We start from the raw sequence: 17,248 nt of genomic DNA, 5'->3' as shown, positions 1-17,248 counted from the left end.
GCATGGCATGCTGTCCACGTCTGCGATTACCTGCTGGTTATTTCTTCCGCACGTGTTTCCAGGCAGTGCTGTCACTGTTGATGATTTCACTTCACAGCTGAGCACCTGAGGCTCAGAGCGATTAAGCACCTGGCCCACCAGGAGCTGGAGGCTGAAGGAGTGGACTAGAATCCGGTTGGCGACCGCTGCTCCAAAGGTTTCCTTAAACCAGCGATCACCAACCTTTCGGACCTCATTGACCACCAGTGGTCCACAGGCCACCGGTTGGCGATCGCTGGACTAGATGATCTCTGAGGTACCTCCAGGCCTGGATGTCATTGCTGTGAGATGTCTTGGGCTATTTCTGTGTCCTCTCAGGGCCAAATAAATGGAAAACAGAGAGGCTGACATTTGGCACCAGGTAGACCAGATTTTCCAATGTTTGACTTTTTCACTTTCCATCTGGATAACTTGTGCCAGGAAGAGGTAAGTTGTCCTTGTCCAGCTTAAAGCAGAGAGTTTTGTGATGACATGCTCATGTTCTTAGGCAACCTAATACGTCAAACCAAAGGGAAAAATCACCTTCGGAATCATGTTTAGCTGTGAGGATGGACCTGTGGTCACTGAATATAGGCCAGGATTCCGTGTTTGCTTTGGCTTAGAAACAGAAACTTGGGTCAGTAATGAGCCGTTTGTTACTGCTCATTGAGATCCAAAAAAGCCAAATCCATCTCTGCTCTGCCTTTGCATGGCACATGCGAAAGGGAAGGATCTGCCTCGGTGACCAGGGCCAAGATTTCTGAAATCCAGCTTAAAACTTATAAGTAGAACTTGAGTCACAGTATAAGGTTCCTACAGGGCAGTTTTCTTATGAGATTTTCAGTTCTGACAAAGGTGCTCACTAGCCTCTCCTTGAGTTCCCAATCCCATTTGAGGAGAGAGGAGAGAAAAAGAGAGACTCTCAAACTACAAAGCAAAAAAAAAAAAAAGAAAGAAAGAAACAAACAAACAAACAAATAAGACCCTTAAAAAGAATGATGTAGCAAACATCATCATGTTGGAATCTAAGCCAGCAGAAAACTTATTTGTAAAATGAAATTCTCCATGAAATTGCTCTTTTTTTTTTTTCTTCTTAAAAAAGGACAATAGCCCTGGAGGTTCTAAATCCCTCCCTGATTTCTGCATGGCTTTGCATATCTATAGTTAGGTCATCTTTTTCCTTCCTACACTCTCTAATCCAGTTTTGCAAGGAGACTTGGAATGGGGATGCTAACCTAAATGGTGGGCTTGGTGCCCCATCAGGTTTTGATGCACCCTCTCCCCTCCATGGAGGCTCCTCCTCCTCCGCATTCTGCCATTCAGGGTCGGGTCATGCTGTCTTCCAGGTGTGTGACAGATCCAGTGGCTCTGCCATGCAATGAGTCAAGCAGATCATTCATCAGCTCCATTTTTTAATAAAACATGAGTAGCACAGTTTATGGCTCCCACTATTCAAACAGCAGTTGAGCCTAAGAGGAATTATTCATTTTAATGGTTCTAACACTCATTTCCAAGCAGCCGTGCTGTTTTATCAGCCTTTGCCTGAATTAGAGATTGACTGGCTTTGGAAAAAGAAGATGGCTCGGCAGGAGTTGAATAGAGCCTCCTGGGACAGTGGGCAGCTGGACACGGTTCCTTGTCAGTGCAAACAGCCCCTCTGTTACTTCTGGGACAGTCTCCTAGGAGTTAGCGTCGGGGTCTGTGAGGTGCAGCGTGTACTTGCCCAGAGAGAAGCTTGCACCATTCTGTCTCAAAACAGCGCAGGTTCATGGGAAAGCTGTGGATGAAGATATGCCTTTTCTTCCTCACACTGCCATAGAGACATCCTTCCATTAAGGTAAAATGAACTTAAACATATGGGAGATTCCTGGGACATCAGCAACCATGAGGGAAACAGGCTAAGGACTGAAAAAAACACACTACATATATAGTAAATGCCTGACACACAAGCAGTACCTGTTACCACTACTAGCTCCATTCACAGAGGAAGCAACTGACGCTGAGCTTTCCATAAGATTTCACTGCTAGTAAATGAATAATGGAGTCCGGACTCAAACCCACATCTTCTGATTCCAAATCCCACGTGACTTACATAGCATCCTTTGCCACCCAAGTGCCCTGATGGAGGTAGTGTCTAAATGCAAGGGAACGGTTGATGGTGGGACCATGGGACTCCAGGGTCAAACTAGAAGCAAGTGTTCAGGTGAGGTCAGTCTGAGGCCCTCAACTCATGTAAGGTGACGACAGCTGTGGGCAGACCTCAAATCCTTTAAAGCACTGACCACCCTCACCCATGTCTCTTCATCCTCCTTTGCTTCACCCTTGGGTGAACTCGTGATTCTTTGAGCTGGCCTGGAGTGCAAGATCAATGCCACCTTTAACAAGCCAAGATCAAAGGAACCAGCATCTTTAAAAAAATTTTTTTTATTGTTTAAAGTATTACATAAGTCTCCTTTCCCCCCATTGACCTCTCCCCAGCTTCCGCCACCCCCAGCACATGCCCTCACCTCCCTACTGTCCGTGTCCATTGGTTATGCTCATATGTATGCATACAAGTCTTTTGGTTGATCTCTTACCCCTCACCCCCACCTTCCCTCATAGGTTGGACTGTCTGGAACCAGACTCTTATTGCAAGTTAAAATTTTGCTTAGGAGCTACATCTTCTGAGCTGTTACCTGAGCCCTATATTTGTGGAACGTCAGGAGCATGTGAAGGTGTTGTTTTGTTTTTTGGAATTTTTGATGGCATTCAAAGGATTATTAATGTCTTTTTACTGTTCCATTGCTGAAAATGTCTTTGCCTAGATAAGGAAGATTTCAGCAAAAGGGTTTCTTAATGAAATAGTGCCTGATGCCAGATTACCACTCAGAAGACAGTGCTGGGTTCCATTAAAGAATGAACTTCACTCTCACAGCTGACAGCTGATTAATGTGTTAATTAGGAACCCTGGCCCCCTCCCCCAGCCACCCAAATCTTCTCTCAAGCCCAGCAGAATGTATATGTTGTGCCCATGTGGGTAACCTTATGGCATACTTTGGCTTTGACTTTGGACGTGTATATAAAAATAACATGAATAGCTTTCTTTCTTTCCAGGGGAAATACAAGATGGAAAGAGTTATAGGAACCAGAAGTCCTGCCTTTCAGTTTTCTTGTATCGAGAGCAAGTGATATTTCTGCTGAGGCGGTGTCTTTGGAGCAGTTTAGTGGTGTAGGTTGCCACACATTTATTTCACAGGAAAGGAGTGAATCCATCAGGCCACTGAGCTTATAAGTACTACCCTGGCAGCCAGCCACCAAAATATAAATAGTCTAAATGGACTAAAGGAAATGTTCATTCTGTTGTTTAGAATTGGACACATCCCAGGAAGGTGAATGTAATCTTTGTGAGGATTGCTGTTAAGGGGTTGAATGGAATACCCATTTGTTTATCTCCTTTGTGATCTTTTTGTCGTCCTGGTGATACATTATGTATCTGTGATCCGAAGCATTTCAGCTGTCTCGCTCAGCGGCCTTGCGTGAGCTGATTGTTCGGTCCCCAGATTGCCATCGTTAAACAGCTTCAGCCTCAGCTCTGTCCAATCTGGGACCTGTTAGGGAGAGCGTGGAACCAAAGCGGCCAGATTCCAACAGAAACAAAGCCGGCATGGAATTAGCGGAAACCATCCCAGAGCCCAGGGAGTAGAGCTCTGCACTTCTTAATCTTTATCTCTTAAAATATCTGAAAGATTTTTGGTACTTCTTGACATAATGAGGAAAAAATGCCTTACAATGTTTAAAAAAAAAAAAAGCCGTCTGTGGAAAAAGAGGGAAGGATACCTCATAACACCACAATTCAGACAACCCTAGTTCTTGAGACACATGCTGTGTATTCCATGGATATGCAAATGTTGTTTTATTAAAGAAAGAGATCTACAATATGTATTTCCACCTAACTACCACATCATAAGTAATCAGCTCAGGCTCTTATGATGAAATCTTTAATTACTAGAAGTGTGCCATTAGTTAGATGTCGAATGAATGATGGTACTGCGTTTTATTGCCTCACATGATATAGCCATTTGTGCCATAAATTCATTGACCTCATCTTAAATGATGTGTCCTGTTAGACAGACTTGATTCATTATTTCTTAAGTGACAAGTTTTTTCTCTAATAATTTTTTGCTTCCTCAGAAAGATGGCTTTTCTGCATTTTTAGATTAGTGTTCTGAATGGAAATGTAATAAGGATACGCACACATTCACACTCACATTACCCAAAACAAGATAGTTATAAACTGTCACACTATGACCTAAATACTTTGTGATGTCGCAGAAAATCAAGCAGCTAAGTATTAGACCTTTTCATTAACTGGAAAGTTTGATGAAACAGAATTTTGCTTGGAAATTTGATGTCTGTAAATCTTGTTATAGGGGAGACTACCTATTTGAAAATTGGGGTAGATATATGAGCATTTTTTACTCATCAATGAATTATTGAAAGTAAAGGAAATGATGGGAGAACATTTAAGTTATATTTAGATTATTTTCTGTGACTCCACTTGAAAATATTTATTTAGCTTGAGGAAACAGAGGAATCCTCTGCAGGCAAATAATCCAATCTGGCAATTTAAGAACCAATTAAGGATTTCAGAAAACTCTTTCCCCTTATGGTTAAAAAAGAAGATCCAAAAGAAATATGCCAGAAATTTTGGCATATCATTTTAATTAGTTTAATTCATTGATGATATTTTTTAGTCATGATTAAAGAAGTCATATTTGATCCTTCACTTCAAGCTTATCAATTGGTATTTTAGGCTTTTGATGGATGCCTAAAATTGGCTTTATTTCAAATTGGAATTTAAATGTCATATAATTATACATTAACTTTATAAAAATATCAGATCTTAAAAATAATAACTTACATGTGTAAAGTTTTCACTATAGCTTATTTAATCTTCTCCTAGATGATAATTTTGAGAGTCTGCCAGATTCTGTGCATCTTCTCATCAGAGGCAATTCTGTATTTATGTGTAAACTAGACATCTCAACTATGATTTTTTAAAAAGTTCCCTTAATTCTGGAGAAAACTGAAACACTGTAGTGAGACATGGGAGTATATTAACATTGAAATCATTTGTTTTGGGCAACAAGTATTTTGAAAGAGTGACTTGATATGAGGCCAAACAAAAAAACTATTGTGTGCCAATAAGTATTTCTTATTGAACCTCATACCGTGAAGTATATTACCTGCAAATATCAGTGGGGGGGGGGGGGGAAGTAAGAAGAAAAAGAGTGAATTTCCACTTACATGCTCACATCCGCCGTGAGTGTGACACCCACAATCACACACTAGCATGCCGCCACTGTTTACAGTCAAAGAAAGCTGAGAGTTAAATGAGATGAGTAATCAAATGCGCAGCATATGTTGTTTTTGCATTGCTGATGTGACCAATCATTATTGAAATTTATTATCTTTTAATGCTATTAATTTATCATAGTTAAAACAACAACAACAAGGGAACAACAGATCTTCCTCAACAAAAGCAGGGTCCTATTTAGAACAAAATTGGAACCAGGGCTTTAGTGAGGAGAGACTCAGTTCAATGGGCTCACCATTGGACTGCATTTCAGAATTCTGCTGCTGCTGTGTGGATTGATTGGGTGCTCAGAAAATAATTTAAAAAATAAAGAACAAGAAAAAGAAAAAAAAATTGTGTGTGTAATGTTCAGTCAAAAAAGTAAGGCACTGAAAGAACTATTGAAAATTTTGACATCTGTTTATCTGTTTATAGCTATGGCAAGATTACTCATATTAATTCTTGTTTAAAATGCCATATGAAGGGAAGACATTTGTGCAAACAAGAGTCATATTTGAATTGTAGATCATGCCTTCACCATCTGTGAGAGCTGATGGTGTTGCAAAATTAATGTGTTAATGAAATCACAATAATTTCTCCAAAGTAATGGGTTCTGAAGCCGAGAATGACTATTTTTTGAACTTTGATGTCTAGTGATTTCCAATTGGGAAAAGCTCTCAGCCTTTAATTAGTTCTGCAGCCCAACTTTAAAATAAATTTGGTGATGCCTTTCTTTTGCCAGGAGTAGATTTGAAGAGGGGAAAAAGCCATAACAACTTTGGAAAACGTTCTCTGGTGTTTGAAAAGTTGTTAAATAAGATTGCATGCCAAGAAATGTCACCAAAAATTCTGACTACTGAGAGAGAGTGGGCAAACAGCTCAAAAAATAATTCTAGCTTGCTGCAACATCACAGGTTGGGAAGAGCTAAACCTCACACAGACTTCATGGCTAATTCCAAGTTTCCCCTTGGAAGGCAGACATAATGATGCTGGGCGCTTTGTGTTATTGGTTAAGATAGCGCACCCTTTCCAACTGCATTATCGAACACAGTCAATAGCGCAAAGTGACTTTGCATGAGCAGAATGTTAAGGGGCTATATATTTCAAAGCCCACGGAACGTTCTGGAGAATCCTTCTCTCCAAAACTATTAAATTTGCATTTACAATGAGCATCTTTGACAAGTGAAAATGTGTGGGCAGGTATATGTATTTCTTTTTGTCAGATCCACCTTAAAGGGAAAAACACAATTTTTTTTAATTGCTATTCTGAAGAGTTAATATTAATAAAGCAATTCTGGCTTCCAGGGAGAAATCACTTTACAAACTTTTTGAGAATTTTCCCTTTTGGAAGGAAACCCTTTCAGCCTGTTTGAAAAATTGGGATAACGTTTGAAAGAACCTGTACGGGAAACATGAAACGCCGTCTAGCAAAGGGCATTGCGTATCTTACTCTCTCTTTTTATTACTGTGTTGTAGGTATGTGACTGGTGTAAGCACATCAGACACACAAAAGAATATCTGGATTTTGGGGACGGGGAGAGAAGGCTTCAGTTCTGCAGTGCAAAATGTCTCAATCAGTACAAAATGGACATTTTCTACAAAGAGACACAGGCCAACCTTCCAGCTGGGCTGTGCAGCGCATTACACCCTCCCCTGGAAAATAAAGCAGAAGGCGCCGGCGTGCAGCTGCTCACGCCAGACTCTTGGAATATTCCTCTAACAGATGCTCGGAGGAAGGCCCCCTCCCCGGTGGCTGCAGCTGGCCAAAGCCAGGGCCCTGGCCCATCCGCGTCCACCACCGTCTCTCCATCTGACGCTGCCAACTGCTCCGTCACTAAGATCCCCACGCCAGTGCCCAAGTCCATGCCCATCAGCGAGACTGCCAACCTCCCTCCTGTCTCCGTCCAGCCACCTGCTAGCATCGGGCCTCCCCTGGGCGTCCCGCCCCGCAGCCCTCCCATGGTGATGACCAACCGCGGCCCGGTGCCGCTGCCCATCTTCATGGAACAGCAGATCATGCAGCAGATCCGCCCGCCCTTCATTCGCGGGCCGCCGCACCACGCCTCCAACCCCAACAGCCCTCTGTCCAACCCCATGCTCCCCGGCATCGGGCCCCCGCCCGGCGGCCCCCGGAACCTGGGCCCCACTTCCAGTCCCATGCATCGGCCCATGCTGTCGCCCCACATCCACCCGCCGAGCACCCCTACCATGCCCGGGAACCCCCCGGGCCTGCTGCCCCCGCCGCCCCCGGGCGCGCCCTTGCCCAGTCTCCCCTTCCCGCCGGTGAGCATGATGCCAAACGGCCCGATGCCCGTGCCCCAGATGATGAATTTCGGGCTGCCGTCGCTGGCCCCGCTGGTGCCACCCCCCACCTTGCTCGTGCCATACCCCGTGATCGTGCCCCTGCCCGTGCCCATCCCCATCCCTATTCCCATCCCTCACGTCAATGATTCCAAGCCCCCCAATGGATTTTCCAGCAACGGGGAGAACTTCATTCCGAGCGCCCCTGGCGACTCCTCGGCGGCCGGAGGCAAGCCCGGCGGGCGCTCCCTCTCCCCCCGGGACTCCAAGCAGGGCTCGTCCAAGTCCGCGGACTCGCCGCCCGGCTGCTCGGGCCAGGCCCTGAGCCTGGCGCCCGCGCCCGCGGAGCACGGCCGGGCCGAGGTGGTGGACCTGACGCGGCGCGCGGGCAGCCCCCCGGGCGCGGGCGCGGGCGGCCGGCTCGGCTTCCCCGGCGGCGGCGGCGGCGTGCTGCAGGGCCCGCAGGACGGCGTCATCGACCTGACCGTGGGCCACCGGGCGCGGCTGCACAACGTGATCCACCGCGCGCTGCACGCGCACGTCAAGGCGGAGCGCGAGCCGGGCGCCGCGGAGCGCGGCAGGACCTGCGGCGGCTGCCGGGACGGCCACTGCAGCCCTCCCGCCGCCGGCGACCCGGGCCCGGGCGCCCCCGCCGGCCCCGAGGCGGCCGCGGCCTGCAACGTCATCGTGAACGGCACGCGCGCCGCCGCCGCCGAGGGGGCCAAGAGCGCCGAGCCGCCTCCGGAGCAGCCCCCGCCTCCGCTGCCCGCGCCCCCCAAGAAGCTGCTGTCCCCCGAGGAGCCCGCGGTGAGCGAGCTGGAGTCCGTCAAGGAGAACAACTGTGCTTCCAACTGCCACCTGGACGGGGAGGCGGCCAAAAAGCTGATCGGAGAGGAGGCCCTGGCGGGGGGCGACAAGTCAGACCCGAACCTTAATAACCCCGCGGACGAGGACCATGCGTACGCTCTGCGGATGCTGCCCAAGACCGGCTGCGTGATCCAGCCTGTGCCAAAACCCGCGGAGAAGACGGCCATGGCGCCCTGCATCATCTCCTCGCCCCTGCTCGGCGCCGGGCCTGAGGACCTGGAGCCTCCGCTCAAAAGGAGGTGCCTCCGAATTAGAAATCAGAATAAGTAAAAGGTTTGTATGTGCACCAGGCACTCCTCCACCCGAGCCAGGGCACCTCTCCTTATTTCTTACAAGGCAGAGGCCAGAGTGTTGAGTCGATAATCGAGGTTTTACCTGACATGTTTTACAATACAGCGTGTGTCGTCACTCACTGTCATCATTTTGCTCCACCATCATGCCCATTTTGCAGCTGACGAAACTGAGTCACAGCATGTAAGTGCCATGCCTCAGGCCACTTACCTAATGGTAAAGCCCAGTCTTGAACCTAACTTGAAACGCTACCCCCTTAATTACACCTTTGTTATTATGCTCTGTAATTCACCGTATTGAAAAGGGAGGACGTGGGTAGGAAGGGGAGATTTCTTGGGGCAGGTAAATGTTCAGTCATGGGTTTGGCAGGGCTGTGATAAAAGGTAAGCTGGGCCACTTCCTGGAGCTGGTATACACATGGGCGGAATGTCCCAACTTACCAAATTTTCTCAATAACCGTGGTCTTCCGTTTGCAAGATGGGAATAAAAACTACCTTTCTTACATGCTTATGCCAGCGGAACCCAAGCCCTAAGTCCCCTTTGCCTGGCAGGGTGTTGGAGCAGTGGCTCATAGCTCCTGTTCATGGGATCTCTTCCTTCGTTGGTCACCAACCACCATTCCCTAGGGCAGGTGTCAAGCATCACTGACCAGCTTTGCTTTTTCCTGATTTGGGGCTCAGCAGCTCAGCTGGTGGGTTGCTCAGCTCTGCAGACAGTGAGAGCTCTGACAGAGAAAAGGGCCACCTTGCTGAAGTGGAGGAGAGTGCATGCCTCTGACCTGGCAGGCGGGGCGGGGGGGGGGGGGGGGGGGGGGGGGGGGGGTCCTGCTGAAGCCAAGTGAGCCTTTGATAAGGAGTCCAGAATCTCAGGAAGGGGAGGGGGAACTCACATGGGTGGGATGCCTCCAAGTAGCCAGAGGCGGCCTGCTTTGATCCCCGTGCCCATCCTGGTGGAACAGCATCATTGCTCTTACCAAGGAGGAAGGTGCGGCTTGGAGGTGCCACCCAAATCAGAGCTCGTGAGGAGGAGAACCAGTACTTAACTCAGATCTGACAAACCCAGAGCCGGAGCCCTCCCCCACTTTCCAAAAGGGCAGGAAACAGACTGGTATTCAGTTGAGGCTTATTAACTGTTTATGGGGAGGAGAGGAAGAGAAATGAACATTCATTGAGCACCAAACCTGTGCAGAGCTCCTTCCAGGAACTGGGGAGATACAGGGAATATGATGCAGTGCCTGCCCTGGAGGCATTTACAGTGGGTGGGAATGAAAGCCCAGGAAGGGGGAGGCCTGGGGAGGGGAAGTGGCATGCACAGGAAGAGCAATCGCTCATGTTCGTTGTGTACAGGCCGTCTCCTCGGTGCTTTTCAATAGTATTTATTCAGATCCAAGCCATACAAGTATTATTGTCTTCATTTTACTGATGAAGAAACTGAGACAGAAATTAAGTAACTTGTCCAAGATCATCAACTTAGTAAGCAGAGTTGATCTTCAAACCCAGCCTGACTCCAGAGCTACATTTTCTTTAAACCATCAAAAGAGAATAGGCTAGTTGGTCCCTTTATTACAGTGCTTGATACAATTCTTTTATCCACCATAGTGGTCTGCGGGGAAAGTTCCTATAGAAAAACCAAGCCTACCTAACCAACTTCTCTCAGTGTGTGGACAGGGTTCAGTCTTTTCTTTTTTTATTTGACAGTCAGTGTCCAATTCCTGTTTTCATAACAACAAACCTAGAATGACAACCCATCAGTCCACAGCGGGCAATGTAGGTGTGGACCAGAGCACTCGATGTGGCGTGTCCAGACCATTGCCCCTAGGTCCCACGTCTTTACACGAGCACACGTGTAACTTAGAGCCAGAGTTCTCCTGGGAGGCACGGAGTCAGAGCCAGGGGCTTGCTGGGTGGTGCGAGAAGGGATTCTCAGCCATCATAGTTTGAGGTTTCCTTTTCCGTGGATGGCTTTGCCAGTAGGAGCAGAACACTTAAAATCGATTCGCCGTTTCTTCTCGATTCTCCATCTACAAGTTCTGCTGTCTGAAGACAGATGGCCTCAGCCTTCTTAGAGTCGCCTCTATTGAAAATGCCCCAGATTTCTCCACCAGAGTCATTTCATCTGGTTGACAAAGCAGTGAGTAATGGGGAGATGTGGGACCAAAAAAAAAGTGACGGCCTTCAGAAAGCCTGGAAGCACTGGAATTGTCAGTTTAAACACATTCTAATATCATTCATTCAAGTGACATAAAAGGAAAAACGGGAAGGTGAAAGATTCTACTACCATTACTGGAGTGAGAAGTGACCAGGTCAAGAATAGTGCCTCTGGTCCATAAGTAGCCTAAGTGCCTCTGGCCAAAAGCACATAAAAGCACAAAATATATGGTGGCTATTTGGATGATAGATGTTTCCGAATAAAGAAATAGGTGAGGGTCTTGCGTGTGGACCAGAGTTGTTACTAAAAATAGTAACCTGGCTTTAGCCAATTTCAGAAGATGCCGTGATGAAATTACCCCACAGCCCCTTGAGGTTAGTTCTTTTTATGATGGGCCCCCCAAGAAATTACAGCTTTTCTCTAAAGTCTGAGACTCTCCGGCTTTGCCAGCTACAGCAGGTGACAAGGCACGTGATTTAAGATGGGGGAAGCAACGCCTCTCCTCCACTAAATCACATTTTCTCTTGCCCTCTGTCGTTCCGAGTCACCTCGCAGCACAGCCTCAACCCGCCGTAATTCATCACGCCCTCGGCCCCTTCGGAAACCCAGCCCGTCCGTATGGTTGTAGAAGTTGGAAATGCATCTGTTAAATAAAGGATTGCGTGGCTTTTGTGCCCTGATAGTGAACACTGTTTGGTGATGACTCAAAGCGAAAGTGGAAAGCATTAAAAACCAAAAACAAGCCTGGGCTGGGTTTGGCGGGTGAGGTGCAGGTGGGTGGTTTTTTCACCTGCTTGTTGGTGACTCATTATAGTATTTCTCATAGGTACGTCAGTCAGTAGCTTCAATCAGTGTTCTTCATTCTTTTCACTATACCACCACCCTCATATTGTATTACTTCCCCTCCCCCCATTTTAGATAGAGTCAAAGCAGATTCCATCTTGAAATGAATAATCCAGGTAGCCACAGTTGTCTTCAAGGAGGTAATCATATGTGCTAGTTCTTGTCAAATTATAGTGTATTTTTTCCCATTTTGAAGTTATCCTGTTCCTGGTTACCTGACTCTATGCCTTCTTGTTTGTTGGTATGATTACATATTATCTTAATGGGCAGATTTTTCCCCAGATGCAGAACTAATGAAGTTTAGTTGAAGATTTAAAAGGTTGTAAACTTTCTTTAATCTTCAACTTTTAAGACTCCAAATACTAGTTTTGCAGCTTCTGCAAGCTGGAAAAAAAAAATATCCCCCCCAAATAATAAGGAAAACAATGTATAAACATTTCCCAAACTATTCTATCCACAAAGAATTCCATTTATAAATGGAATACACCCTTCTGTGTCTTTGCCTTAGAGCTTGGGGATAACTGTTTGTATTTGCACATTTTCTGAATTTCTGCAGTTTACACTTGTTTATGGTACATTGGGGAGTTTAGAGTAACCATTTGCAAATGTTTGAAGATATTCAAAAGAAAATATCCCCCCTCCTCGATTTTCCAGGGAAATGACATAGTCTCTTTAAGTAAAGTAACCAATGGAAAAAATGTGTACTGTGAATAACCCTTTCACCCTCACTTTTTCCATTCCCGAGGAGCAGCAAGTCCATACCACTTCCCACTTTTGTGGCTCCTAGTTTTCTTATGTCTTCCTAAAGCCAGAAAGAAAATCTGAGACTATCTTCCTCGGCCCCAGTTCCTGGTGCCCCCCCGCCGCCACCCCCCCCCCCCACACACACACACCTCAGCAGCAGGGCTCCCCTCCACTTTAGTCTTCCTTAGGAGCTGGAGGAGGCAGCTGTCATTTTTCGCCTCTTGGATTTTAGAGTTTAATTATTCATCTGGTCATTGAGCCACAATCCTAGAAAGGGCTATTTCAGGAGGGGACCAGGGGGCTCGCCTCATCAGGAAAGCCAAAAAGGTAGAGGTGACATGTAACTCTTGCCAACTTAGTTTCTCCAGCTGAGAAGTTTGAGAGAGTAGTAGGCTTCCTGGGAAGTCAAGTTCGTACATTTGAAATATTACTATGGGTGCCTACTTTTAAAGCAAGAAGAAGAAAAACAGAGTGAGGAGAGAAAAGCAGTGCCAATGGGATGTGGGAATCCTGTGCCAGCCTTGAGATTTTCAGTGCTCCAGTAGCTGATTGTTGGAAATGTTAATTACTGACATGAACCTGCATTAATTACTGAACTTCCGCAGCGTTGAAGTTCCGGCACCTGTCAGGATGCATCTGCTGCCCACCTCTGGGTGTAGGTCATTCAGAGCCAGGTCTGCAGCGTGCACACACGAGTGGCGAGGACCTGGGAGAGTGCTTGCTGTGGTCACTTCACGCTCAGAGAGGAGAGATTTCTGGAATAAGCAGTGTCAAGATGGGCCTTAGACACATCTTGTTCAATGTTGCTGGGTCCCCTTATGAGGAGGGATTGAAGGAGGGCTTGTAATGTGCAAGTATCTGGCTTTTGGCTATTAACCCAATGCGATTTTGATGGAGTAGGAAATGACATATGTGACCGGGTATTTATTTCTTTCAGATGTAGCCATACCCCTCCATCTTCAGTGGGCTTGGGACTGAGGTAAGGGAAGGAGGTGGTTAGTGCACAAACTTTAAAGAGGACCTCACTCCCAGGGTCGTGCAAAGGCAGCGCTAGTCCTGGCCCTGATCTCCAGACTTCTGACCCATGTGGCCGCTCCTTAAAGCTGGTCTCCTGGCTCCGTGGACCAGTCTGTGGGTGGCCTTTAGCAGTTCCTTGTAGATTTATGTAGAATGTTTTATGTGCCTGGGCACAGAGGCATTTTCTTGGGAGGAGAGGTCCATAGAGTTTGACTTAAGTATGAAAAAGTATGCCTTACATCTCTGAAGGATTATCTTCGATTGCCACCAAGCAATATCGGAATTGGAGTTTTTCTTGTTACTCTAAGGAAGCTGAATTAATTGTAAGTTCTCTTTAAGACTTAGAATTCATTTTTAGCAATTTTTGTTGTGGACCTAATATTGCAGAATCACTGAGGAGGTTACATAATGTAGCACTGGCCTCCCTAAGATGGCCTTAGAGGCAAAATGCAAAAGGTTATAGACTTTTCTCCGTTACCCGGCCCTGTGAGTGCCTGTGGTGAAAGGAGAAAAGGGAAGCGAGATACTCCGCCACACTTGGACTTTCCAAGTTCATACTGTCCAGGGAGACGTTGCCCTTCAGGGGAAAACCTTCCACTCTGCTGTTGAGGCCAAGGGCGTGGAGCGTCCAGAGTCTGACAAACAGGGCATTGACGTGGCCACGTCTGGGGCTCCCCGCTCTCCCCAGCTCCTAGCGTGCCTCCTCACCTGCAGAGAGTGTGCTTGGAATGGGGGAAACACTCAGCTGGCTACTAACAAGCCATTGCCCAGAAAGGCTTTGGAAATGAGCTCCCTGTCTGGTTTCCAATGAATCACTCCCTCGCCGGCCTGAGCGGCTGCCTGGGCGTTATGGTTCAGTCACTTACACCTACCTTCATGCACACAAGCCTTGCGGAGGGGCAGAGGTGTTTGAAGACCAAAATACACCACAGCATGGAACACTTACCTCATGTTGTGGAACACGTACCTCCACCCCCATCACCGCCTTTGCCAGACTCTCTTGTCAAAGAGATGGTGCCAACGGGGCAGAGGCTGGGCATTCCCTTCTCATTCACCCTGTCACGGGCGGGTTGTTTTTGTATTTTTTCAGTTGCCATTGTAAATGCATCAGCACTTATGGTGTGGACGCGTGTTAAGGCAATGTACTCCGCATGCGTAAACTTCTTTTTAATGCCTCAAGAGCATCAAAGGAATCCATTTCAGAGAAACAAATACATTAGCTTTGAAAGTTAAACAGCGTACCGGCTGGCATCAAGGAGAAGGAGTAAGTGCCATCTTGGATGCCAGTTCTAAAAACTAACCACATAGAGTTCTCCAGATTGGTGAATTTCCACAGCCTTCTGCTTGAGGGAAAAAAGTAGGGTGGGACCAGGATTGAAAATGTGAGGCCATCAACAAGGAGGGAAAACACACACACACAAATTATTTTAAGGGTCACTGAAAAGATTCTAGTGAAAATGGAGCAAAAGCAATAACAACAGAAACTTGGAATTAATCTCTCCTGCTTTCTAATAGCTCCCGAGTGTACTACACATTCTTACATTGGAAACCAGTCAAGTTGCCTCTGCGATCCCTTAACTCTGTGCCCCTAGGACCGAGGGCTATGGCCTTAAGCAACAACAAGCTTGTGCAATTCTGCCATGTTGCCCAAAAGCACACCTCCAGATAGGGAGGCGGGACTACGCAAGCAGGGCTGCCTTTTCATGCAGCCGTGGGGTCAGGCCTGTGACTAATCAAAGCTGCCCCATGCTCCCCAGCCTCACCCCATCCAGATATTTGGCTGCCCCCGCTAGTTGTCTCATCATTTCTCCCCCTGAACCTTTGGTTTGTTGTCTTCCTTCGCTAGCAAGCTGTGTTTTGGGTAAAAAGGGAAGTAAGAATAGGACTGATAACACTTAAAGCACAGAAGGGAAAAACATACTTCACGGACTCGTTTGATATGAAACATTGACCTAACGTCCAAGAACCGCAATTAAAAAGTGTATCTCTCCCTCATTTGCATGGCTTTCTTCCCCAGACATGTTCCTGGTATTGAAAATGAATGGTAATTCCCATACAACATGTGTCTCAGTTTGTAATGATATCCTCCGTGCAGCTGGCTTCGTTCTCCAAGTGTTTCTAAAATGTTACTGTCTTAAATTTGAGCCAACCTACAATAACAAATTATCTAGGAGCGAAGTGGCTAAGCTGCATTTGGTGAGAGCAGGGGAAACCCTATATTTCATTCTTCGACTCTCGTCTTAGAAATTCAGACTGTAACATGATCTCCTTCCAAAGAAACCTACACACGCACACTTTAGAAATTGTGCAGATTGGGTGTTGTGGGAGCAAGAGTGATCAGGTTTAAGTTGCTCCGCAAAGTTCTGCATCCCATCAACAAGCCCTTTTGATATTTTAAACCCATATTTAGAGTAATTTCAAGATATTTGGAGCACATGTGGTCAAATGTAAAACTTTGTCATTATGATTTGTCAGATGCTTATTCTTTAAATATTTATAAGCCATATTTAAGTACTTTATCCAAAAGCGCTCCCCCCACCAGAATACTCTAATTGAGTGGGATCTGAGCATCACTATATATAGAAGCTACAGGGTGAGGTCACTGCAGCAGGCACGCACCTTCTTCCTGCTTTTCTGGTTTTAATTCAATTGCCGTTGTTAGTCGATTCAGCTTATTTTTAAAAATGTATGAAAAGTCATAAACAGGATTGGTTGTCTGTAACTAAAAAAAAAAAAAATTCTCTAGTCCTCTAAAGGTAAAATGTTCAACTTGAATCCTATTGACTCCCACTTCTTTTTCTTCCCGAGGAGTAATTAGTAAAATGTTCCATTAGCATGTTGGATCTGAACCTGTGTCCATGTGTCATATTGTTCCTCCCCAGTGTCTTAGGGACAATTTATTGGTGGTTAGATTGACTTCTTCACTACTCACTTCAGCCATTTTTAGAAACCAGGACATAGGATCTTGTCTTTATCACAGCTCCCTACTTATGCACTTACTATGAAAAAGAGGAGAGGAAAAAAAAATATTTTTCCCAAACTTAGAATCCATTTAAGCTTAGGAGGTTATAAATTTCAAACTGACCACATGCCTCTGGGGCTCACACTCTTATGGCTGGCAAAATACAGCTTTCTCATAAGAACGGGGGGAAAGATGCCTTACAAAGGCTCATAAACTTGCTTGGGCATCTAATAGCTCTTACCAAACAGAATTTTCAAGAGTTAAGTGTAAATGAGTCAGAAACATATTGATTGACTATCTTTTAAAATACACATGGGTTTATCTGAAACCAATAAAAATATATTTAAAAGAAAATACACATGGGTTTAAAAATTAAGGCCAACATGCTTGGCAAAATAAGTTCTGGTTTTAGACAAACCCCAAATGTTTGAAAGAATAGTTCCACAATTTGCCAAACCAAAAATTCATCCAGGTCCCTCAATTCCTCCCATTTAATAGGATGGCATCAGACATATGGGACTTAATATCTATTTTTCTATCCACCAAAGTTTGAGCAGCATGAATCCCAAATGCTAATTGAAAAACTATGAAAAATTTTGTGAAAAAACATTATGACTTTGAAAATTAAGATGAGGGGCCACTGGTTCAGGATTCTAGTTCTGATTTTAACAGTGCCCCTCACTGTCTGATCATCGACCAACTTGTTCTGTCTCATCTGTGTG

General features: G+C 45.9%; 1 protein-coding gene across 1 annotated transcript in view; it reads left to right on the top strand.

The window, feature by feature from the left end:
• The window catches only part of SOBP (sine oculis binding protein homolog), a 161,869-nt gene that overhangs the window by 133,579 nt on the left and 11,042 nt on the right, over positions 1–17,248 (top strand). The window contains exon 6 of the mRNA XM_070417986.1: positions 6,830–8,794. Within this exon, the coding sequence (XP_070274087.1) occupies positions 6,830–8,791 (1,962 nt within the window). The 3' untranslated portion in view covers positions 8,792–8,794. The remainder of the gene's footprint in view (positions 1–6,829; positions 8,795–17,248) is intronic.

This window comes from Myotis yumanensis, unplaced genomic scaffold (assembly GCF_028538775.1).
Source record: "Myotis yumanensis isolate MYYU_CA2020_CCGP unplaced genomic scaffold, mMyoYum1.0.hap1 SCAF_6, whole genome shotgun sequence".
Taxonomy (NCBI): Eukaryota; Metazoa; Chordata; class Mammalia; order Chiroptera; family Vespertilionidae; genus Myotis; species Myotis yumanensis.
Note: the sequence above shows the minus strand (reverse complement) of the source record. Positions and strands in the feature narration are given on the sequence as shown.